Genomic DNA, 24,845 nt, shown 5'->3' on the forward strand with positions numbered 1-24,845 from the left:
TCCTCAACAAATTAGCAGTGAAAATCAATTGGTAATAATTGCCTTGGCTAAATCATACCCTGAAAAGGTCATTCTGTGCATTGAAGCAATAATATTGTAAACATTATAGATTAGCTGTAAAGCAGATGTCCAAATGAACTGAATTAAGGCTGACAGTCTCATCTGAGGTACTTTCTTAATTGAGCATCAATAAATGACTTTGCAGGTCTGTTGCTTGTTTATCTTAACGCTCTATGTTAGTTGTCTGGCCAATGTATTTTCTCTGACATTTTTATTTGACTACTTAAAAACATGGTGGGACTTACACAGAATAAGCTTTCTTTTGTCTGAACCAAGTCCTGTATTTCAGACATTATCCCAAAAGAGAAATTGTTTGTTCAGTTGTTTTTTTCTCAGTTTTAAACTTACTTGTAGAGAGAAGAAAGGATATAGTGTGGAGAATTGATGCAACTTCCATCCAAATTGAGCCAGTCCAAAGCTCCATAACTCTTAGTGGGTGGGGTTTCATTAATCTACAGAAAGCACACCACACAGGACAGGAATTTAAAAAAATCACAGCAAGCCAGGAATTTCCAAGGTATCATTAGTACTGCCATTGTTAACTATTGTGTGCAAGGCTGCATAGTACCTCCCATGTGAGTTTATAATCTCACACTTCTGCTTAGTCTTTGATAATTAGCAAAACTACTGTGTTTGTTACTGAGTGCATCTCTTTTTGCAGCTCTATTTGAATGTGCTGCATGTTTCATTAATCAAGAAATTAAGAATGAAAACAAACAGGAGTTAAGCCCCTTATCTCGAAGTGAGTACAGAAGGATGGAAGAGTGGAAAGTAGAAAACATTAATAAATGAAAATCCATTTTAAAAGGTAGACTCTTACCAACAGCAGTTGATAATATGGTTAATTCCTGAATGAGAAAACTTACATTTTTAAGTTAGGTTTTTAGTTACATTTGTCAGTCATTTTAAGAATTACCTAATTTCTTAAACATTATTGAACAAGCCAACCAAATAATATCTTACAATAATTAGCTCCTGAGTTTAACATACCAGTAAATATTTTGTCTATTCCTGATATATGTAACAATTAACTGCTTTCAGAGTCGACAACACTTAAGTACTTAATCCCATAAATTTTCCATTTCTTCTAGTATACTTCATTCAAGACAGTGAAATGACAAAGAAGGAAGATAACTCAGAAAATTATCAAATGTGGAAAGATTCTTAACTGGTCTTTTCACTGCAGCATTCTGCCTACTATAGTCATGACTAGAAATAGGAAACACTAAATTGTTCAAGAGATCAGCATCATCTTTTGCTAAGCACATGTGAAGGAAGTGCTAGTGTCCTCCCACTAGAGGTTTAGTGTCATTACAGACCATTAGAAGGAGGAAATGAAGCAAGTGAAATATGATGATGAGATGAAATATTATCTTTATCAGGCTGGCTTTTAAGAATAAAAAAATAGGAAGGAAAAAACAGAAAAAATAGTGGAGAAAAACAGTTTTAGAACTTACTGATCTTCTTAGTCTTAAGATAGCAGCTTCTGCTGGGTGATTGAATCTAAACTTATGAGATTTGCCAAGGACAACAAGGGCCCCTGTGAAAACAAAATAATTAGACATTTACAGAGACATAAGTCATCAAACTACTATAGAATAGCAGATTAAAAAAAATCTGACCAACTGCTTTCTATAAATCACAGAACAGAGAACTATTTTTAAAATTTGCCACTATGGAATGGCAGAGTTATTGATATGTAATGAGCACATCCAAGCAAACTAATCTTGGAGATCTCTGCAGAGTAAACAACTGTAAATTCCCCATTCATATTAAAAGCCAGCATGACTTCATGCCAAAACCATAACCAATTCACTGCTGAAAACTTGTTTTTACACTATGCCTTTAAGACTCTTTGCACTGTATCTTTAAGATCACTGCAAGTTCCCAAGAGCTGGACTGTTACTTTAAAGAACCTGAAAGTATGGAAGCCTGATCCATTTAATCTGAATTTATTCATTATAGCCTGTGACTTAGTAGCTACCAGCTCCCACCTAAAAACACTATGAAAATGCTGAAGGTTGTTTCAACCATATTATATAATTGCCAAAAAACCCTTTCAGCGACCAGCTGACGTAGAGTCAGTCTCCACTATTTTCCACACTAATGTCTCTGATTACATGCCATGCCCTTTTCAGAAACCTACATACTACTGCTGCCAAAAAGAGGCAGAATACTGTCGCCAATGTCTTAATTTTACTTCTATTGGGTACCTAATTTATTTAGCCATGGATCAAACCTTGTGGAGCTGGCAGCAGACTGAGAGACGTCTTTCCTTGATCTGCTCAAGTCCCATAAATTCTAGATCTAAACTGCAGTGACAAGGTGACCATAAGGCAGCGTTCGCTTTCCCCAGAAACACGAGTCTTGCCTTGTGACAGACGGCAGGCCCCGGCCACCTCGCAGCCGTTGACGGAGCAGCGCGCGCCCGGGCCGGGCCGCAGGGTGACGATGCCGCAGCGGTTGTCGATCAGACAGTGGTTCCTCTCAATCCACTGCCCCTGCAGGACTGCAACGCAGAGCTCATCTCACCTGGGGAAGGGCTGGGCTGGCCCTGCTCTCCTCACACTGCCACAGACTCTTTGACGCTATGCATACTTCATTCTCCAAAGAAACATACTTTTAGGAAATACTTAATCACAGAAAAACTTGCTATGGAAACTAGCGAGATTGTTTCTTTATTTCTGGTACTGGAAAACTACGTATCGCTTTCTGCTATGTGAGCTGATGTGTAAATTCTTCTGTTATGTTGAATTTTCTTAATGCCTTTACGGCATTTATTGTTTATAATCCACTAATCTACAGGCAGAAAATAATCAAACATAACCAAGTTTAGCAGAACTTAACCAAAGCTGGGATCCCTCAAATTTTCCAATTTCAGTAGAAAGTTTCGGTTCTCTATCATAGTATCTAGCTCCTGAGATTGACTGCTAAAATTAAAAGCAGAAACTCAATTAAATAAGATGTGTTCTGAATAATTTGGACTTTAAATCTATAATATTCTGAATGAGTTGAAAAGCATCTTGTGCCACTTGTTGTGCCACTAGTTTAGGGCAGAATATCTGAGAATTTGGATGTAAGATGTAGATATTTTTAAACTCTAGTGCAGCATTTCAAAAGTGGAAAGAAAATTTTGAGAAGATCTCAATTTGGTCAAATCCACTGACTTTTTGGCCTCTTAAACAAAAAAAAATCACATATTTTAGCAAACATTAATAAGGAGTCTCTTCTACTTAACTTCTTCAATAAAGAAAGCCGACAAAAAGAAACACTACCTAGCTGTTACACATGACAAATGTAAACCTCTTGGTTTGACCCGAGCGTATGACAAAATAAGCTGCAATATAATTCTCTTACCAATGTCTTGATCTTGGTCTGAGTCACTTCTTCCAATTTTCGTTGTTCCTTCCTAAAACAAGAAAAGAATTAATTTAAAAGTTGGTTACAGAAAGAAATACTACATATACTACTTTAAAAAGCTTTGGTACATCATTTTAGCAAGCTTAAAATAAATTGCCTCTGAATGACTGACTTGTTTGAAGTAAATGCTGTGTACTGGTAATATTCCAGCCCACTGTCCCCCCTTATCATTGCAATTACTCTTCATCCTGCAGCTATGTCAGCTTCTATGACTCCAGTAGATAAAGTAACCCTCAGTGGATGATATTTGGACTGTGCATGAGACCAATATTTTGAATATGAACATGCATCCTGATGCTTTGCACTTGTACAGTGAGACTTGATGTTCACAGAAATGAGACAATTTTTAAAATAAATATCTATACAGAAAGAAAGAAGCTGCAAGATGATGATTCAATTAACCAGGCTTTTCAAATTTAAAAGTAACAGAACTCCTAATTTGTAAGGGCATTTTGTCATAGATTACAAACTCTTCAATCTAACTACTAAAGAAGAACTTTTTTCTGAAACTTAAATGACATCTATGAAGTCTTCCTGGTGCTCATGGTATATGGGAAAATTTCCAAACCCGAAGATTCAGTAACTTTAAAAAAAGAACTGCCTAGAAACAAAAGTCTGCAGAACAAGAAGATTTGAACTATATTGTGGGTCAGTGACAGAAGTGAGGCACTAGTTTTATGGTTGCCTGCAAATACCAATAAAAAAGAGTTGTTTAAACAATAACCCAAGGAAAAAAATGCCAAAAAAGGCAAATAATTTAATTAATTTACCATCAGTCGATTACTTTCCATTACCAGTTCTATGTTTTTCCTTAGGAAAAAAAAGCAAGATAATTTCCCAATTTTAAAGAGACGCTGCAATTGGTTATGGTAAAGTGATTGGTAAATGCATTCCAAAATTACTTTAGTGGCAAGACTTTCAGTTTTATTAAAATTAATTATGGACAGTACACAATCTGATTTTGTACTCAAATTAGAACAAATGAAATATACTCTCTGCTCCAAGTGTATTGTAAAGCCTGGATTTAAAGATCAAGCATGAAGCAGTAATTGGAAGCCTGAAGACTGGGAAAACAGTAGCTGTGCACGACTTCAAGGTGCCCCAGTTCTGGGTAATTATGGGTAAATCACAGTGGGGTTTGCACTGGCAGAAAGGGAATGGTTATCACAAAGCTCCTCACAGAGCTCAGCTGTCTGAAGCAGCCAACAGATCCCCCAGGCATGACCCTGCTGAGACTTCATTTGCTGGAGAGGCTGAAGGCTGGACTGTGCCTCTGCTTTGAAGCAATTACCAAGTTAAATGTCAGTCTAATGTTCAGCAGACTCAACTGCAAAATATCCACCTGGGTTGGCTGCAACTTGGGGTCCATATAGCCTTTGACTCTTGACAATCAATCATGTGAAATAGCAACATGTATTTTATACAGAGAGAAGTAAACCAACTCCTAAAAGTTCTCTTTATCAATTATCTTCTTCACTATCAATTATCTTCTTCTTTGGCAATGAATTGTATAGTTACTGTAATTCCAAAGGAAACATTTTCCAAGTTGCTGAACTAACTCTCTGCTAATACAATTTAATTAAGAAAAGTGTATTACAGCAGTATTGGCTCAGGAAATACACAACAGCATCCCAGTCAGTGGAGTGATTCTGGGTAAGTTTAAATCCAACTGAAAATTGCAGTTGAGACCAAAGGTACAGATACAATACAAGCAAACAAACTCAACTTGAGAAAACAAAATAAAAATAACCATATCCCAGGACCATGCTGATTTCAAATTTTAAATGCTATTATTGAACTAATAACTGTAATATTTATACCCTTTTCTAATTTAATGTTGAGTATTCCACCTGAGAAAGGGAAAGATGTTTCAGATTAAACAACTGCACAGCCTGACCTGAGCACATCACAGCATACCTTCACCCTTGAAGGGGGTTTACATTGCTACCTCTTCTGGCCCTTTCTCTTCACTAGGGATAGAATTCCTAAGGTACATTACAGAACTATAAAGAGTAAGATTGCTTTGCCCCTTCACTTCTGGAAGTACTCCAACTTTCAACAAAGGTTATGAAGTACACCTTTTACTGAAACAATAAAAAAATGGCATATGTTTAGGCTATGTAAAAAGCTAAATCACAGGAAAACATAAAACTTTTATTAATGAAAACCAGAAAATTAAACATAGGCACAGCATCAGTTAGTGCAATTAATTCTATGAAATATCAGAGGCGTAAAAGAGTAACAATATTTATTTTGCATGATCTGGAAACTGCTGCTGTGACCTCTCTCTAGAAGTACAACGTAAAGAGCTGTTATATGGTGAAGCCTTAATTTCTAAGGAACCACTAATGTTTTACCTTCTTGCTGTTCAGATGAATGTAACAGACACCAGAGACTAAAAGATGTAAAGCACAAAGAAAAGAAAAAGCAGCATCTAGAAGCAAAGAAAGAAGGGACAAAGATGTTAGTGTGACAGAGTCATGAATGACTTCAGAAGGTGACTCTTCAAACCATGTTATGCCATTAAAATGAATATATTTAAATTAGGTGTTGTCAAAATTAGTATGGGAAAGTATTTGCTCTTTCCCCAATGGCACATGACAGAAGAGCATATAAGTAGTAGCAGTTGCTTTCAATAAATATTTATTTTTAATTTAGGGTTGAGTAGTTGAAGTTGCATGTTGATCAGCACTGGACATAAATACTTGGTCTCTAATAATTATCTGGTACAATTTCTTTGTGTTGGCATGAGAAAAATTAGTTAAGTTTCTCTTTCAACATGATAGAAGAACAGCAAGATTTCTGTTTTAACTATTTAACTGTTTAACTATTTAACTGTTTTACTATTTAACTATTTAACTATAACAAAAGGAATAAAAAATCCTGTGTCCTTAAACTGTTAATTACTACAAAATCCAGATAAAGATTTTTTATTAGTAGACAGACACATGATTTTTAATTGTATTTAACATATGTTTTGGCAATGAGTGAACCCCTGTAGAAGTGCCCATCCAACATGCCTTTCACATTAAGTAGCATCAATATTTCAGTAATGTCCATTCATTTAAACAACATTAAAAATGTTGAAGTCTGGCCTAGCACTTACTGTTTCAAAAACCAAAAAACCCCTAAAACAATCTGACCCATGCACATCATGTGCCATAATGTGCAGTAATGTACATACTATGTCATAAGATTTTCTCAGTGAAAGCTTTGCCTTACATTAGCAGCTACACAACAAAACAGTGTCTATGAGGCCAGGATTTCCACATGATCTTCAAAAATAGCCACTCCAGCAGTATCACAAGTAACTAACCTCCATGCTACATAGCTGGTATCTATGTGGCAGATCTCTCATAGGGCTAAAATAAACATATAGTCGTTGCCAAAGTGAGCTTTTGTTTCTTAAACCTTACTTTTATCTATACATATAAAAATATTTCAGTCTTAAGTGTACAAATGCTTAAGAAAATTTGGACCAGTGTGTCTGGAATACTTTAAGCTCCATCCTTTTCCACATATACAAACACATAACTGCCCTGATGCTTTGTGGACTAATTTAAATATTTTGCTTTGCTTGTAAGACAACATCAAATACTTTGCACATGCATTCATAAGGGGCCAAATTCTATTAATATATGAATTCTTGTCCTTCTCCATTTCCAATAATTTTCTGCTTTCCCCCCCCATTTTGTCTCGTGATCTGCGACCTTCATGTTTTGATAGCTGTTGTTGTCACCCTAACCACCCTCCATTTCCAAAGAAAACAAATATTTTCAAATTAACGGGTAAAATAAGACAAGTGACCATATCTCACCCTGAGATGGTATAGCACCACTCCTGTGCTGAGGATATCATCATCCATGGCCATTAGATGCGGTAAATTAGAATCTATTGTTACTCCAGCTTTTTCTTTGTTGATGTCCACACTGTATTCTTCCATGATGGCTTTCCTGTCTGTCCACTTACTTGTCCAGTCTTTGGTCAATTGCTCAATCTTAAAGAATAGGAGAGAGAACTGCTTCACTTACTAAGCAGGCTAATTTTTCTTTTTGATCATGCTAACAAATTATTTTGCCTGTCTTTGGGCAATAAAGTCTGCAAAACCTTTCCAGGTTAGCAGTGGTCAAATTTCTCAGTAATTTTGGTAAGTGTACAATAATTTCATTTGAATAAATTGGAGTTTATGTTAGAAGGGAGAGACTGTGTATAATGAATTGCTGTGATATATTGAGACAGCTTTCAAACAAGAGGTAGATTGTGCAGGTTTAGTGATGCACAGTGGACTGTGTCCCATTAAGGACATGAGACTTTTGTCACAAGCTGGTAGAGCACACTCAACATGAATTAAGGATGGCAGTTTCCTGCATCTGCATAGCAAAAATGAAAGGATTAGGACAAAAGAGTTTTCACTGTAGTTTCACAACTGGCCTAGTGGAGCAGGAGATAGTTACAGCACCAAGTAAATCATACACACCTTCATTTCATTCTGAAGGACCAGCTCGGTCAGATTGCCATCCTTGTCATCACTCCAAGAGGGACTGGAATTTCTCTATACAAACAACAGCCACCAAGATCTGCACATTAGCTTTCTTATTCACAGCTGGCAGGCATGTTCTTTCACTCTTCAGCATTTCAAGATGAAGTCAAGAGAAGGAAAGCGAAAATACACATGCTGCCTTCTAACATCTAGCCTACATCTCTCTAGCTATTGCATGCAATTTTTTGGCATAAAGAACTGGTGAAAAAGAAATAACTGAGAGATATTTCTGTGTAAATACATCCTGAAGTGTAGTTTCTGTCTCTCTCAGCAAAACATTCTCTCCATGGCTTGGAAAACCATTATTATTATTATTCCAACAGAGGAAAACAGCAGGGATGTCAGTTGTATTGTGAGGGCTCACAGATGTTCACAACTCCTTTGTGGGGAGAGACCATGCAGGAAGTGTGAAACGTCAATTAACCTCTTGAAGCTTCCATACCCTTAAAAATAAAATATCCTATTTCACGGTATTTCTGTACAGGTAAACCATCCAACTCTATGAAAGACAGGCAATGATTTCCTTTTGAATCATTGCATGACTACTTCAGGTTCATCAGTACAGTGACAGAAAGAGGAGAAATGACAGAAAAACAGTTAACCTCACAATAATTACAAAATCACCCAGAGAACAGTTTCATTTCTCTCCAGTTACAATAAACATGGAAAGATATACAGGTGAGATGAACTACCTAAAGTAGCACAAAAGCTCCAGCAGGGAAATGTTACTACATACCAGTTCAAAGCTCATCAGCATAGTTTTCAATCTATCAATTTCTTCTCTCAGTTCTCTGATCAGTTTCACATTTGCATCCTGAAACATTGAGACACAGACTGTTGGAAAAATCAGTTTTACAAGAACTCTAGCTTAAGAAATCAATGTGGAGATATTCCAACAGCCAGGAAGAGGGGAGAATAGGCAAACTCACAGCAGTACTCCTTGCTTCACTCTGCCAGGCCCTTGAGATGTACTGCCTAGGGACAGGTGGTTCTCATCTTTGATAGATTCTCTTTTACCATAAACTTTTCTATCTCTCTTCTGAATACAGACCTACCATAACATTTGTTCCCATCATGACCAGATGGATACATCACTGCTTCTAAGGATTTACCTTCAAAATAGTTACATTACATCAGAAAGATGATGTTACTTAATGCTGGTATATAAAATCTGATTAGAGGAGACAAAGCCAGAACATCATCCAAGATGATATTAAAAGCCCTTACATACATACATAAAGCTGATACATAAAGAATTTCCTGTCTGCTTGGTGTGAGACATTTATCTCACTTTCAGAGTAAGCATTTCTGCACTGGCAGTTTTTGGAAAACAGCTTTTACAGACTTTTCAGACAAACTCTTGAGTCAAGAATCAGCTTCCTCTGGGCTGACGCATCAATTTGCAGTGAGGAGAAGAAGATTGAAGGGCTGGGGTCAAGGGTCCAGCATGGGCTGTGCAAGAGAGTGATGGGTACACAAGTCGAGGGGCTGAGAGGCTCTGTGTGACAAGTGGCTTACCCAGGAGTGTTTATGTGACTTTAGCCTGTCACAGAGCTGAGAACTGCTGCTGGCAAAGCCAAGCACACAATTGCTGCTACTACTGATGTCTGAAAATGACATAAAGGCACTGCTAATTAAAATGCAAATTACATTTGAGAAATCTAGGATTAGAAGGGCTTCCTTCTGCCCAGACTTAACATAGTATTGTTAGGAAAGCAAATAGTGAAGTACTGCTCTAAGATTCTATCCTTTCATCTACAATATAAAATCTTGATACAGTCATGCCAAATCACAAAAGAATACTACCAAAGCTGTAAAGCCAATGGACTAAATATTAGGAAATGGCTGGAATCAAGACTTTTTTTGAAAGCTAAATTCACTGAATATTCCTTAAATGGATGCACTGTAATTCAGTCCTTAAGTTATGCAATCGTGTGTAAAGGGAGCCTCATGCAGAATTCCAGGTCAAGAATGATCAGTTACAGAACAGCAATTCTAGAGTTTTATATTTCTAGCATATGTGACTGTAGATCTGGATCAGTATGTACTGCTTGAATTTTGACGTAAAGCCAGACAGAATTATGCACTTCCCTATGAATTATTTTAATGCTGGTTCTTATGACTATAATATCTAAAACCTCTAACCTATTTTAACACTGTGTCTTTGATTTTCAGTTTATGTTTTTCACATTTGATTAATGTGGACTGAGTTTAAGGGTGGAAAATGAGAAAAAAGCACACACTGAAAATTTGCTTTAAGCATCTGAATATCTAGGATTGAGCAAGAATGGAATAGTAGGGGCAGCAATAGAATTCAGGCCTCCAATGCAGCAGCTGACTCTCTCCTTAATACTCTGCCATCCTTTAACTTCTGCAGCCTGAAGGACCTCTACATAATCAAACAAATGAATCTGTCATGAAGTCAGAGCTCATTCCTAGAGCAAGCAATGAATGAAGCTCCGGTTCTGTGCCAAAATTATCCCCATGTATTTAAGGGATTCATTATTTTGTGTACTGAGACAAGACAAATTGTGACTGCATAGGCTACCTTAGGCAGAACTCAAGGCCTCACCTCATTTACTCTGGGCTTGTTAATAATATTTTTTGCATTTGCAGCATATCTCAAGGTACTCATGGTCTCGTTGTAGCTGGAACTGGCAGGTGAGATAGCTACAGACAGAAAAAAAATGACACAATTTTAAAAAGCATTCAGCTTAACCTATCATTTTTCAACAAGGTTTTTTTTAAATTTTTTTTTAGTCTTGCTTCTTTAAAAGTGAAACAAATAACCCTAGGGTTATTTCATTAAGCTTACAGAGAACGTCTTCTCCAGACTGTATTTATAACTGAATGAATCACCTAAAATCGAAGCTATCACCTTGGTAAGACTCTTAAACATAATTTCATGCACAATCAGCATGCATTTTCATTTCCTTGAGTATTCTATGAAGTATTTATGAAAATCTTTACAAGGACAGATTCTAAGTGTTATAGCTGTCTTCTGACTGCAGTAGAGGTGTATATTAAAGGCACAATGTAGTACAAAATGTTAAACAATTCATGGAAACCAAACTCACTGGCAATCATAATGGTCTTGGAGTTGCCCCCCAGGCTGTCCTTCAGCAGCCAGGTGAGGATGGAGTCACGGTAGGGGATGTAAGCCGGCCGTCTGGTCCCACTGCTGCTGCCGCCGGAGGGAGGGCTGTCCACATGGCTGCTCTCCCCTTCACTTGTGAGGGTGTTAAGGCTCTGGCAGCTGCTGAACATCTGAGAATTTTGTGCTGAGGGAGAAGCGCCACAGAGCTCAGGAAAGGAATTGGTTTTTTCTGTCATGGCTACTTAATTTTCTTAGATGTCATTACAGTTTATGAAGACACCACACAACTGCTCTGTTGAGCTTTTTGATGTAAATGCAAATAACATTTACACTCAACACACAGTGAGTGAGTCATATGCTTTGCTCACTACCCTTCAACATAAAGAACTTATGTGCTTACCTAAAGTGGATATGACAATTCCAAGTGTAACTAATGACTTGTTAATATTGGCACCTTCGGTAATTCTATCTTTACAGTAACTGGGATCGGCTCTTTCACTGTAGCAAGCAAAATAAGCAAAAATGCTTAATTATTAACATACAGTCAATATGAAAACATTATGTATTTTCAAGCAATACAAGAAAACAGAAATTATGAGTTTTGCAATTAAAAAGCCATATTCTTCAAATATTTCGTATTGCCCTCTATTTCAGAAAATTCAAACAACCGTGAGCAAAGGCTGTTGGTGCAAGATACTGTTAAAGACCCACCAAAACATAAACTTAAGTCTGAACCAGGCAACCCAATCACAGTGGTTCAGAATTTAAAAGAACAACATATATTTCACATCTCCACAACAGTAGCCTGGCTCAGTACAAAAGTCTGTATTTTCCCTCAGTGCCACTTTCTCTGACCATACGTGCACGATAATCTATGTTCTTGAGAAAACAAAAGTCCTCTTCTATAACTGTTCTATAATTCTTCAGCACAACTTCCATCTTTCTGTTTTCTGTCACATCCAGCACAACCACATGCACCTCACTGAAATTCACAACAAAGATCAGAGACTTAGGAACTTTTGGAGTACGAACAACATAGACAGTGAGATATAACTATTTTCTCCTGTCCACGCTAGGCAGTCATGAGGAACACATTCTTTTTGCCCCTCTCTTTTCAAGATTTAGTAATTCCAACAACACCTACCAGAAAAGCATCTTAATAAGAACATAGAGCTGAATGGAATTACCTTAAATATATGCAACAGCATAGCATTGTTTTTGAGAACTCAGGAATTTCCTTCCCCAATGAAAACCAATACCCAGTACAGAAGAGCCATTGACAAAGACAATATTAGCTTAATAGTCCCTGTTACATTATAAGAAAGTCAGGCTTTCTGTTAGTTCAATGAAATTTCAAAATATTAAACTTCATCTTTTAAGACAGTATTGACAGCATCTTCAGAGAAAATTACCTCTCTGCCCTTCAGTATATTATTACCTGCCTGCAAGGTCCACTAAGTTGATCTTGCTTGCAATTTCAGAGGGAAGATTGTTCTCCAATATAGCCTGCAGAAAAAAAATCAATAAGGAAGATTATTCCCCTTAATTAATTAATGAAAATAAAATTGATGTGCTCTTTTCTTTGAAGCTGAGTTGTACATATGACTGTCTCACTGCCTTTGTTTGTGACTTTGACCTGCAGACTATGTTTAAACCACTAACTCAAAAGCTTTCTCACCCCACAGAGAAACTACTCTCTTATGCCAATTTCCTCTCAAAAAAACTTTACTGCCTAGAGACTGTGAAAGGCTTTCTTGTAGACCTTGCAGAGTTGTTTTCCTCTAATGTATTCCAAAGGTCTTTTGTGAAACTGAGGAAAAATATCCCAAAATGTTCTGTGATTACAGGATGTTAGAAGTGTGAGATAGAAAAGGTCTATTGGATCACTGAACGACTTCCCTGCCAGAGAAGGATGTAATACCTCCAGAGAAAGGCTACATTGTCTCAGGGAGAGTACTGGATGCCAAATGCTAAAAAGATGAGCACATCTAAAAAGCTGGACAGATACAAAAGTTTGTTATAAACTAATGCTGTACTTCAATTAAGAATCCTAAACAAGTGTGATAAAACATAACCTCAAACATATTCACAGGTAATTTTCACAGCACCTGAGGGGTTTATTGCATTTCAAAGGGCTGATTGAAACTGAAAACATTTCTTTTAAAAGTGAGGTTTTGGCATCACTTCTGACTATAAGCTTGCACAAAGGAACAGAATGCTTCAATAAACACTCAACACATCTGCAGTGTGATCCAAAGGAAATAAGTAACAGCTTCCACCATTACTACAAACAGCACAAAACAGTGACAAGTAAACAATGCACAACACAGTGAACAATGCTTTTGAAAGTGAAGAGGAAGTTGGGTTATTTTTAGCTAACCTGAGTGTAGTGGATGGTGAAGATAGCATGGGATCTGCTGCTGGCATTGTGAATATGTGTAGCTGCTGTGATTCTAGAAAGAAGAACAAACCATTCAGTTACAAAGGGTTACTTCGCTGTATTCGGGAAAATCAAAATCAACAAATACAGCAGATAAATGAAAAAATGTGAAACTTGGAGAATATGGCAGGCTGCATTCTTGGATCTGATCCCCGAGCATTTGGCAGAGAACATGGAAAGGTGGAAACTGAGGATCAACTAGAGGTGCTTTTTTCCCACCAGCAGCACTCTGAGGAGATATCTCAAAGCAGCCTTACAGCACAGGTATGAGGTGTGGCATAAGCAGGGAACACAGCAGAGAAGTACAGCCAGCAACAGCATCAAACAGCTCATCCCCAATACAGAGTGCACAAGCCCAGCACATCTTCTCCATTTGCCTCCATTTTTATCCCTTAGCATTTCCAAGGTTTCAAAAACCTTCATACACAACTTTTGGGGTTCCTTTACCACAGTACAGCTCTTTTACACTGCCAGACGAGTCCAATGAGACTAAGCAGTCCACCCATGTGAGTGCTGAATGGATACTGTCATTCCCTGTGTGGCACCCGCCTGACCCTGACATGGACAGACAGCTCTCGTGCTCTGACCCAGTGCACTCTGGCAAGCAGGAACTGCTCACAAAAGGAGCAGTAGAACTCTCCCACTGCCTCTGTAGAGCAAACTTTTGGAAATTCTACTTTCTTTATTGTTGTTTTAATTAGAAAAACCCAAAGAAAGTAGCAGTTTGTCCAGGGCAAAAGCAAGGTTTTTCTCCTTTGAGCTTGCCTTAAATATCAGCTATATGTGCAGCATTTTTAATGAGTTTTGCCAAGCCTGCCCCCAACAACAGTTGGTAATTTTAGTAGTGCAGAAAAGGACTGTGGTACCACGCTTTTGTTACCAGCCCAGCTGTCAGAGCACTGCAGGGAGCAGTTGCACTAGAGAGCAGAGAACTGCAGCTGTGTGCACGCTGCTGAGTGCCCAGGGCACGGGGCACAGCCAGGACTCTCCTCCCCGCTGTTCTCTGTTCCTACACCTCCTCCACAGTCCTGTGAGGGGCCATGCCAAGACCTACAGGCAGCTGAGCACAACATGATTATGAGCAAGGCAAAGCTGAGGTAGCAGGAGAACATGAACTGGTCTCCAGGTGCTGGAGGAGGAAGACAAACAATGAGGTAAAGGGCAGGAGACAGAAAACAGCCCTACAGTGGGCAGAGAATGTAAGGGCACAGCACTGAAGGCTAGAGAGTAAAAGAGAAAAAGGTAGTGCTCCAAGATTTGGAGGAGGAAGTGTTAGTACTCCTTGCCTCCAGCAGTACACAAGGTAGTCACAGAGGAAATTCACATCTCAGTTACTCACAACCCATGTATTCACTTGGAATTTTGTTGTACTGAAATAGTCTTTTTTTTACCTTAAAGCTGCACCTATTAATTACTACTAGCAGAACCAGCAAAACTTAATCCTGATGTATATTCTATGAGTTTTTTTGTGATAATGCATCTTAGTTTTTATTTACTTTCCAGCATCACTGTTATTCTAAAACCTTGACTACTCTTATGATAAGATATTGATTTTGGAACTGTGATTAGGATTTTGACAATCCTTTCAAATAAAACTCTTTTGCATTACTGCAACGGCACCTGTAAAGATATTCAAGGTTTCTTGTCAAAAAGCATCTTAACTAATGAGAACCAAAATCATTGGCTTCACCAATGCTCTGAACCCCACAGTTCACTGACAGCAAACACACAATTTGGACTAGGAAACAGAAATAAAACCAAATAATTGTGAGCATAGTACTTCTAGGAAATAAATAAGTATACATTATATTTTCAGCAGTTTTAAATCACTGAATTACACAACAAAGTGAGTTGAAAGCTATTCAGTCTAAAGTATCGTGAGCAAGTGAAGGGGAAAAACAGATGTCTGTTTACAGCAAAATGTTTTCTTGGCTTGCATTTTTTATCACTGACAGATGGTGAAATTTTGTGGGTAAGTCAGCACGGGGTCAGTGTTGAAGAAAGAACTTCATTAGTGCTTGTAGCTCTTGCTCTGGACAATATGATGATAGGTAAGCTCTCGTGTGCCTCACATGCAGGATCACCAAATCCTGTCATCACAAAGCAGTGCCAACCTGGTCAGCAAAATAAACATCAGTGAAATCAACACACAGTGAAAGAAGAGTTAAATACAGATGCAGCTGGTTTGTTATGTAAAATACCTTTTAGCTATTCCTTCTTCTAGAAGTTTTACAACTTGCTTGTAGTCTGTAACTAAATGCTGAGTCAAACCTGCCAAAGATTCAAGAAGAGTTAAATACTTAGCTTCCTCAGGAAGTTTTATTCAGTTTATCCAACAATTTACCTAACATCAGTAGAATAAGAATGTTCTGCTGAGATAACATTATTTTACAAGTAGTCTCTGGACTAGAGTAAATTTTATAAAAAAAACCCCACAACTTTTCAATTAAAAAAAAAAAAGTTATGTAAAAAATTCTAGTTAATCCTTCTGATGCAGTGACATTAGTATAAAAAAACACCTCATACCTTCAAAGATCAGAACTTTTCCATCTACACAACAATGACACTTAGAAAACAGTATAAGTCCATAATAAATGTTCAGCTATGTCATTCTATTTGGGTACAGATCCTATGAAAAAGATTTTGGCCATTGCCTCTGGGTGACGTTTCTGCTCATGCAACTAACTGAACTAGGAACCAACCCCTGTGAATATTCACCACTTAGTTAAATTGGCTTTAGCCTGCACTTGGGAATCTTCATGCACTTTTCTCCTCAGGGGGCTTTTTGAAGGATCTCCCTGAATAATGCTATGAATCATCTGGCCTTCTCTTGTCTTCTCCTTTCAGTTTGCTTTTGGTCGGTTTTTACTTGTTTGTTTTTTAAATCTGATTCTATTTTTAGGGAGGAGAAAACCCCTTAAGGAGGAGAAAGGAGTCCCACACCGAGAGGCTGCTGTGCTGGAGGGGTGCTGGTGCCCAGGGGAGCCCGGTGCAGGGCGGAGTGCTGCTGTGCTCAGGCACTGCCAGCCCCGGCAGAACGCGAGTCCCAGCGCACGCACAAAGTCATCCCCAGCGGGCTTGGGTGTCCCATAAATCCACTTTAATATGCCTCGTCACCAAGGGTGATTTATCATTTGTACTGCAGTGACTCCTTAAAAAACACCTGAGCTGTGAAGCAAGTCTTTGTCATAACACAGCTAGCAAAACATGCCTGTGCAGAATGTTTTATCTCACAGATGGAATCCAGGGCAACTTTCTCCCCCTCCACAGATTTAGGTTTGTTTTACTACAGACCACAAAAGTGTGGGTGAAGGGAAAGTACTGAAAAAAATATTGATTTATTTGGATCAAATAATATGTCTACTGTTAGAATGTAACTAAAGATTAATATGAAATTCAACCAGACTGAAATAGGTGTTTTTGATATTGTTCAAGTCTATTCTTTCATGATAACAGCTTGCTTAACTCTAAACGAAAGTAAAACCTAAGACAAAGAAGGCATTTAACTTTAGTCCTTTAATAACTGATACATATAAAAAAATATTTTTGGATCATCCACACTTTAAAAAAAAACCCTAACTGCAGTGTGCGTGCACGAACATTTGCACACACACAAAGTACAGGATGATTTTCAAACAAAAGTATTTCTTCTGCTCTCTAGTGTCTCTTTACAACACATTAATTCCAGAAGTCATCACATTTTCCATTTGAGAAAGAGGCCTATTATTTTTCCGGCTGCACTGGTATCTTTAAAGCTCACAATATGGAAACTATCATCCATTGTTTTCCCAGACCCCTTTTCAGGGTCTTATTTAACTGAATAAAAATACTGTTATAAAAAGGAGGCATGGAAGAAATTCTTACCTGCCTACATTTCCCTAAGCACTGGAATTGTGAATCTTGCTGAGAGTTTAAAACACTTAAGATTTTTAATAAGGTAATATTTTAAATGCTGCTTGAAAAGAAATGATGAAGTGCTCTGTTGGCTGCCGGAAAAAGAAAGGTAATTTTCAAGTCCCATAGAAAGATCAAAACCACTTGCTTGTCTAGAAATCTGCCTTAGAGTAAGAAAGGATCTCCCCCAGAAATCTGCCTCAGAGTAATAAAATAGATTGCATCATTTCCTGATTTAAGAGAGGCTGATTCCTTAACAGTGCAACCATCTGTGAGGGAGAAGTTTGAAACGATTCCAATCCAAAGCACTGAAACACTTTCAGCATTTTAAAGGCTGCAATCTCTCAGCCTTTACGTGAAAAAAACTATGGGTTGGAAAACATTTAAAACACTTAATGCTCAGAGCTGGGACTTTCTGACAGGAATTGCAAATGGAAAATGCATTGCCCAGGGCACCTAAGTGTCCTTAAAGGGATTAAGTTTTCTGATTTTCCCCTCTCTCTACTCTTCATCCACAGCTAAGTGTACTCTGGATGTCATTGACACCAAACACACAACTAAACTAATATACACTGAGGAGCTCGTGGTAAGAGTCAGCAAACCCTAAAATTGCTGATAGCTTGCAAGAAGTACAGTGCAAATACAGTTCTAGTCCTTAACTTGCTTGATCTGTGGGAAATGATGGAAAATTTCTGGGCTTTTTTGATGTTCACCAATTTAATTTCTCCCATACAGTAAATTGCCTGGAAGTGAAACACAAACCAAGCTCTCCTACTAAACTTGCTGATAATTTTCATCTTAGCTGTCTAGCTATTGGAAATATTATTCTTGCACTCTGATCCTGGACAGAGAGACTACATAAAAAATTGCCAAAGAGTACTTCAGCACACAGAAAACCCTCATTACAGAGCTCAGCAATTTTTGCTTGCAGCAATACATTAGTACAGTTGAGAAGGACATTTTGTGCCCGTGTTGTGAACCTCTTCACAAGAGGATTTCTTGAATTTGATCTTATTAAAATCAAGCTGCCTATACTTCAAACTTGCATTTAAGTCACTGCTGCTTATTTTTGATGTGAGCTAATAAATGCAGTTCCATCACACTTTATTAGGCCCTCTTCTCAACAGACACTAGGGTTGTATCAAGTAAAGCAAACTGTCACACTTCTCAATTGCATAAACTGCATAGGCAAATTTATTAATAGACATTTATTAATATATAAATTTATTAATATATATTTGTATACACATTTGTATACATATGTCTAAAATAAAAGAACTTTCATCTGTTTCCCTAAGCCACTGCCTCATCAGCCTGAAATTACTTCAGTTCACATGGTGTCACAACAGCATCCAATTGCACCCCATGGTATCTTCAGCAGAGAAATTATTTAATTTTTCATGCATGTGATCAGTTTTTTTAAAAGAACATGAATCACAATTACCATTGAAAATAAAGTTTTTCTTACAGGCATTAACACAATTATTTTTTGAGGCTGTCATAATATACAGTGGAAATGAATAATCTAAAATAAATTTAAAGCCATAGTCAAAAGCGGCAAATATTATTTAGGCTAATCTTTTGCCATTATCTCTTCTCTTAGTTTACAAAATCTAATCAACTTTATTGGCATATTTCAGAACTCTAGCATAAAATTGTTCCAGGCAAAAATTTCAGTTGCGTCCAAGAATAAAATCCTTATTCAAAATGGGTAAATTAAAAAAAAGCGTAATAGAAACAAACAAACAACCACCCCAATGAACCCCACAACAACAACAACAGAAGCCACAATAGAATTGAAAAAGAAGTGACAGAATTGGCCTGGATGGCTCCAGATGAAGACAAAACAGTGACAAAAGGAAAGCCAGCCCACTGGCAGAAGTTACAACTTTATTTTCTTTTAAAACAGGGAAGCTCCATTATATGCAGCCAAGGAATCACTGGAGATATAAGGCCTGAGAAAAGAGATAGAAATTGTCAAGGAAGGAAATAGTTTAAAACCCTTTCTTGTGTGGTGAATGAGCAGCTGCTAAAAGAAAATAACTAGTTTTTGAACTCCATCAGCAATGAAGTTCTCCAATAACAAGCAGGTAGAAAGAGAATCTTGGAAAACCCTCAATAAAAGCCAAATGTCTATGAATTTACTTTTCAAAGAATTATGTTTGCCATACTAATGAGGCCATCAATTCATCTATTATTTTCCATGTCTCCTTAAAACAGGATGCTGATGCACTGGGAAAGCACAGCTGAAACAACCAGAATGTCTGATAGGCCCTTGTGTACAGGACCATGAAAGTTCAACACCTTGCAAGTGCAGACTTCAAATTTTGAGAGGAGGAATTGGTAACAATCATGGCTTGTTAGATGTGCTACAACCAATAGAGCAGGTGTGCAAGGAATCAGAGCTGGGCTTCATCCAATCCGGCTCCATCCAATCACACAGTCAAGTCACTCTATCTATTGTCTGTCTCTGGAGGAAGGATAATCACATCATGTGTAATGCCGTAATAAAGAAAAACAAGGATAAAAATCAACCAGGGAGAGCAGGAGAAATCCACTAAACAGAGACAAGGACTCTATTTAGAAGGCAGGAGAAACCAGTATTTGCTCTGATGTGACAGGATCCATAACATCCTGTGTGATATGCATTTTGTATCCTAAGTGCATACCCCCTAGGTATTACTGCTCACTTGGTGGCCAGCCAAGCAGTTGCAGAGGCAGTGATACCAGAGGCTACTCTGGAATTCTGCCCACTGGACATAAGGCAGAAAGAATATATAAGAAGAAAATGAGAAGAATATATAAGAAGAAAAGGAAATGTATGCATTTACTTTCTAAACAAACCCCCAGTTTGGAAAACACTCTTCCTTCTGATGTAAATCAACTTTGTATGATTTTGCACTGGTTTTGAGATGTGATTTTTGTCAGCTGTTGGTCAGATACATGGAAATGTAGCTGACAAACTTTACACCAGGAGCGAATCAATTCATGAAATACCAAAGGCCAAACTGCAATTTAAAGCTGTATGAGACTTTGAGGTAAAAGCACCAACCAAAACTGAAAATAAAATGGAAGTAGGAAAAAAAATGAGAGAGAAGGCAAGAACTAAAGTAAGAAAGACAACTGAAAAAGCTGACAACTGAAAATCAAGCTTATTAGGTTTTCATTTGGGTGACATTTTCATTGCTTCTCACTGCCTGCCCTGAAACATCAGACAGTTAAATTTATCTACTTTTTTAAAATATATATTCTGTTGCCAAGGTATGAAACAGGTATGAAGGGACCTTAGGCTGGTCTGGAGAACACATTTAAAGCTAATGTTGGTAGACTTCTTGATTAAGTTAATATTTATTTAAAATAAAATGAAGAAAAATAATATGGCTGGAAAGGCAGACAGTGCAGGATCTCCAGCCAGTAGGATAACAGAGGCAAAAGTTTCGGGGTACTACAGGCGATCACACAACAAGAAAAACATTCGAGAAAAGTAACCCTTGAAGGGCAGAGCAATTATGATCATTGCAGGAATACATGCAAAGGTGCATACATGCCTGGCACACATCCACCTGCAGTTCTGTGCTAATTGAGGAGGCCACTCTCACCTTGCACATATGGTCCTGTTTCAGGGTGCTCTCGGACTCGAAGCGTGTAAGGTTTCTTTCGGTCTGACTGTTTTAACAGGTCTCGGACACGCTCATTATAGATTTCAAGAAAACTGAGAAGAAAAAAAAAAAGGAAAGAAAAAAAAAAAGGAAAGCTAAATTCACTCCGCTAAAAAAAACCAAAAGGAGTAACTCTATATTTAGACTATGTAACTGACTCTCACATAGATTTTTTGCACTAGTAGGCTCAAATCCCCAGATTTCCAAAGACAATGTTTTACAAGGTCCAAGGGAACCATGAATAAGACCAGACTGTAGGATTATGGTTCAATTTAGGAGTTAAACAAAGCAAGTACATTTTCACTGCATTCCTATTTCAGCTGTTTATACAAAAGTGAACAGACAGCATCCAAAAAACTATATTTAGATTGAAAACTAAACCCAAAACTTTCTCATCATTCCTCTGTGTTTTCCCCCCTCATTCCAAAACTACTGCCTTCTAAGAAAACAGAAACAAAACAAACCAGTCTTTACTTCATTCAATCACAGGAGCATGTTAAAGCTTTCATGTTGTTGTCCAAAACAGTTGCACACTTACCTGACCTTTACTCTGCATGATGCCATCTGGTCTGAGTAATCATCCTTCCTAGAAAAGAGGCCCTTCACAAACAAGAAGTTTATTATGTAAATTTAAAATACATTAAGAAAATCTAACTTCTTAAACAAATTCAAGTAAAGAAAAAAAAATACCTCACATATACGAGGTGTCAGCCCAATGGATGCCTTCAAATAATAAACAGAAAAAAATTTAAATAATATGTTTTCTAACACTCATGCAAAATCTATTTTTAAACAAAAGCCAAGTTTTAAGAAAAGGACAGAATCATAGTGCAGTAATGACTGTATGGTGGATTACATCACAAACAGCCGTGCAGTGTACTTCAAAACAGCATTTCTATTTATACCAAAAGTAATTTTAGAGCAATGTACACAGCATTGATGAGAAGTTTAGAGGCTTGGGTTAAATCCAAAAGCTGTTTGATGTAATGATATTGGACATGTCTATGTCAGAGGTGTTGCAGCCTAGATGAAGGTAGGCCAACACTGAAACTAGCTTGATTGCTCATTAATATTTTTGGGTTTTCCTTATTCTAGTTTTATTTCTTCATGCTACGGCATCACCGAGGAGCCTCGGAACAGCTTTATATTCTAGATTTATAAATTTTGTCTTGTGTCTTGGAGAGAACAAGATATGGGGCTGCTAACAACACCCAGACTAGCTGATTTAAATTTTGCCCAAACAGTCTACACAGCACTGAAGTAACAGTGTGGTTTTGTGTGATGAGCCCTCCTTATGACATGATTGCTCACACTTTAGCGGTGCCACACACCCTGGGAAAGACACCAGGGCTTAGGTGGATTCTGCTTGCTGAATGGCATGAAAGGCTTTTTTCAGAAGGCACACTTGAAACTGTGTTAAAAGAAAAAAAGAAAAAAATTCTACTGCTGATATCTATTGAGAAAATAAAATTCTAAAAATCCAAACTCTCATCAAAAGAACAAACTGTGTTAAATCAGGCCTCTTATTTTTGGGTTTTAAATACATTTTGCCCTTACTTCACCTTAAAAATTGAATCCCACGGATGTAGAAAACACTGGTCCATTTATGCAAACTATTAACGTTTTTTTTTTTTTAGCAGTATGTTTCACCAACAGCTAAGAATATTAATGGATAAAAATCTAATTGCCTTCTGTTGTGGCAAAACACAGGAAATCAACTGACTCCATCAATCTGAGTAGCAAGATTAAAATGCACTTTAGGTGATGCCTGGTAGACAATCTTTGAATGTAACAGCTTCTGTAAATTCCATTCAAATGCATGTCAAAACTGGAAGTGAAGTATTACTTTCCACAGGTCAATATCACAAGTAAAAATCAAGCCTGTGACAAAACCATTATTGTGAATTGTATCCAGTTTTATTTGTGAAAGTAATTTAATCTCAGAATAGGCCAGATTGCCAAAATATCACATAGAAATGAACACTTTATATTATCTTGGGTTACAGTTTCTAAAATCCAGAAGTATTCCAGGGTATTGATTTTTTTTTTCCTCTAACCTGTGATAAGATTCATATGGAGTAAGAAAGTAAGAAGAAGATTATCTAACAATAAATATTTAAACTACACCACACTTTCTAATATTTTTACTTGATACTCTATTTTTTACCTAAATGTAATGGCTCACATTTTATATGTTTAAAACCTTATAAAACATGTATAAGCATTCTGTTCAACAAGCACCACAACCACCATTTAAAAATAAAGCAATGTTTCTGCTAGACATCCTGTCCTCAACCCTAGGTTTAAAATGAATGGTGTAACTCACAGGTGTTCCCATCATTGTGTAAGTCTTTCCTGAACCTGTCTGTCCATATGCCAAGAGGCAGATGTTGTATCCTCTAAATGCACCAGACAACACAGAAGTGCCAAGGTCCTGGAACACCTGAAAAGACCAAGAGAAAGAAAACAGTGCAAGAACAATATATCCCCCTGCAAACACTCTTCATTACTTGCAGATCTTGCTCCTTTAATAACTCCATGGGAACAAGGATCTTACACATTTGTCTTTCTATTTTATCAGACTCAATGTTGAGTGCTCAGCATCCACTTGTTAGATCTTCCTTAAGACACTGGTATGGCAAGCATAGTGCTGACAAGGAGCAGTAGTGTTCAAGTGCCTCCCTGCCTGCTAACTCTTATTTTATATTCAGACTATGTGAATTCTTGAGGATCTTTCCTAGCCCGAGTATTTACAGTTCTCATCATAAATGTGGCTGAAAGGCACAATCAAGGCTCTTTGATGCAATTACATAAGTTCAGCATCAAAATTACAGATCAGAAGCAAAGTCTAACCTTTATGCAGATTTCACCCAAGCAACATTTTTATCTGGCCCATCTGGTCAGTAAGTGACACCACCAGAGGCCACATGCTTTATCTTCTCTTCCCACCAAACACACAGTGACACGTCTTTTTCTGCTCATTGTATTACAGAGCCAGACCTGTTATCACCAAGTCCTTGTCAGTCTCTCAGGACTTCCAAAACTTGCACTGGTCCTCCTGTTGCTGCTAAAGTTGGGCCAACACTGCCAAACTACCCACACAGGAAGACCTGACCAGTTATTCCTCCTACTTTCCCTGCTTCTTTTTTTCTTTATTTTGATCCTCAGGTGACCCACATTGCGATCATGTTCTCAGGGCAGCAAAGCCTTGCCCTAGACCAGCTGAAAGGACACCTAGTAAGGTTTGCCAGGAAGTGCACTGTGGATCAAAGGGTTCCAGCAGGCAGGCTGCCAACCCCTCTGCACACTTTGGCCTTGCAAAAGAGATGTTACAAGCATTAATGGTTTTGCTGGTCACATGGAAAGCTGGTTAGTATCTATAGAGAGATATATAGGAGTTCAGTATTTCAGTAAAGTGAAATATCATCCACTGCCAGGTCATTTGCTTCTCCCATGGACAGATAAATGTACTAAAACTGATACAAAAATCAATAGAAAAAGATTCATAAACATCACTTTACCTAAACTACCCAGAAAGCAGATTGAAAATCCTCTCCTGAGACTTCAGTTTTCAGATCATATTTCAACTCAAACCAGGACAAGATACTAATTTCCAGCTGAAGAATCAATAACATTCCTATTTGGCAAAATTTGACTACCCCTGCTTGTATTTGTAAAGGTATGTGGCATCTCAGAGCATCTGCTTCACTAGGATTATCAGCTCAAGAAACTTTT

General features: G+C 37.7%; 1 protein-coding gene across 1 annotated transcript in view; it reads right to left on the reverse strand.

The window, feature by feature from the left end:
- The window catches only part of STARD9 (StAR related lipid transfer domain containing 9), a 96,353-nt gene that overhangs the window by 33,736 nt on the left and 37,772 nt on the right, over nucleotides 1-24,845 (reverse strand). Inside the window, exons 4-20 of the mRNA XM_041459922.1 lie at nucleotides 23,437-23,553; nucleotides 21,801-21,833; nucleotides 21,649-21,710; nucleotides 21,051-21,163; nucleotides 15,759-15,828; nucleotides 13,498-13,570; nucleotides 12,556-12,623; nucleotides 11,518-11,615; nucleotides 11,098-11,301; nucleotides 10,593-10,690; nucleotides 8,757-8,834; nucleotides 7,958-8,032; nucleotides 7,298-7,477; nucleotides 3,418-3,469; nucleotides 2,432-2,569; nucleotides 1,518-1,600; nucleotides 409-512 (exon numbers count right to left, since the gene is read on the reverse strand). Of these exons, the coding sequence (XP_041315856.1) occupies nucleotides 409-512; nucleotides 1,518-1,600; nucleotides 2,432-2,569; nucleotides 3,418-3,469; nucleotides 7,298-7,477; nucleotides 7,958-8,032; nucleotides 8,757-8,834; nucleotides 10,593-10,690; nucleotides 11,098-11,301; nucleotides 11,518-11,615; nucleotides 12,556-12,623; nucleotides 13,498-13,570; nucleotides 15,759-15,828; nucleotides 21,051-21,163; nucleotides 21,649-21,710; nucleotides 21,801-21,833; nucleotides 23,437-23,553 (1,646 nt within the window). The remainder of the gene's footprint in view (nucleotides 1-408; nucleotides 513-1,517; nucleotides 1,601-2,431; nucleotides 2,570-3,417; nucleotides 3,470-7,297; nucleotides 7,478-7,957; nucleotides 8,033-8,756; nucleotides 8,835-10,592; nucleotides 10,691-11,097; nucleotides 11,302-11,517; nucleotides 11,616-12,555; nucleotides 12,624-13,497; nucleotides 13,571-15,758; nucleotides 15,829-21,050; nucleotides 21,164-21,648; nucleotides 21,711-21,800; nucleotides 21,834-23,436; nucleotides 23,554-24,845) is intronic.

Source organism: Pyrgilauda ruficollis, unplaced genomic scaffold, assembly GCF_017590135.1.
Source record: "Pyrgilauda ruficollis isolate IOZ18807 unplaced genomic scaffold, ASM1759013v1 scaffold14, whole genome shotgun sequence".
Classification (NCBI taxonomy): domain Eukaryota; kingdom Metazoa; phylum Chordata; class Aves; order Passeriformes; family Passeridae; genus Pyrgilauda; species Pyrgilauda ruficollis.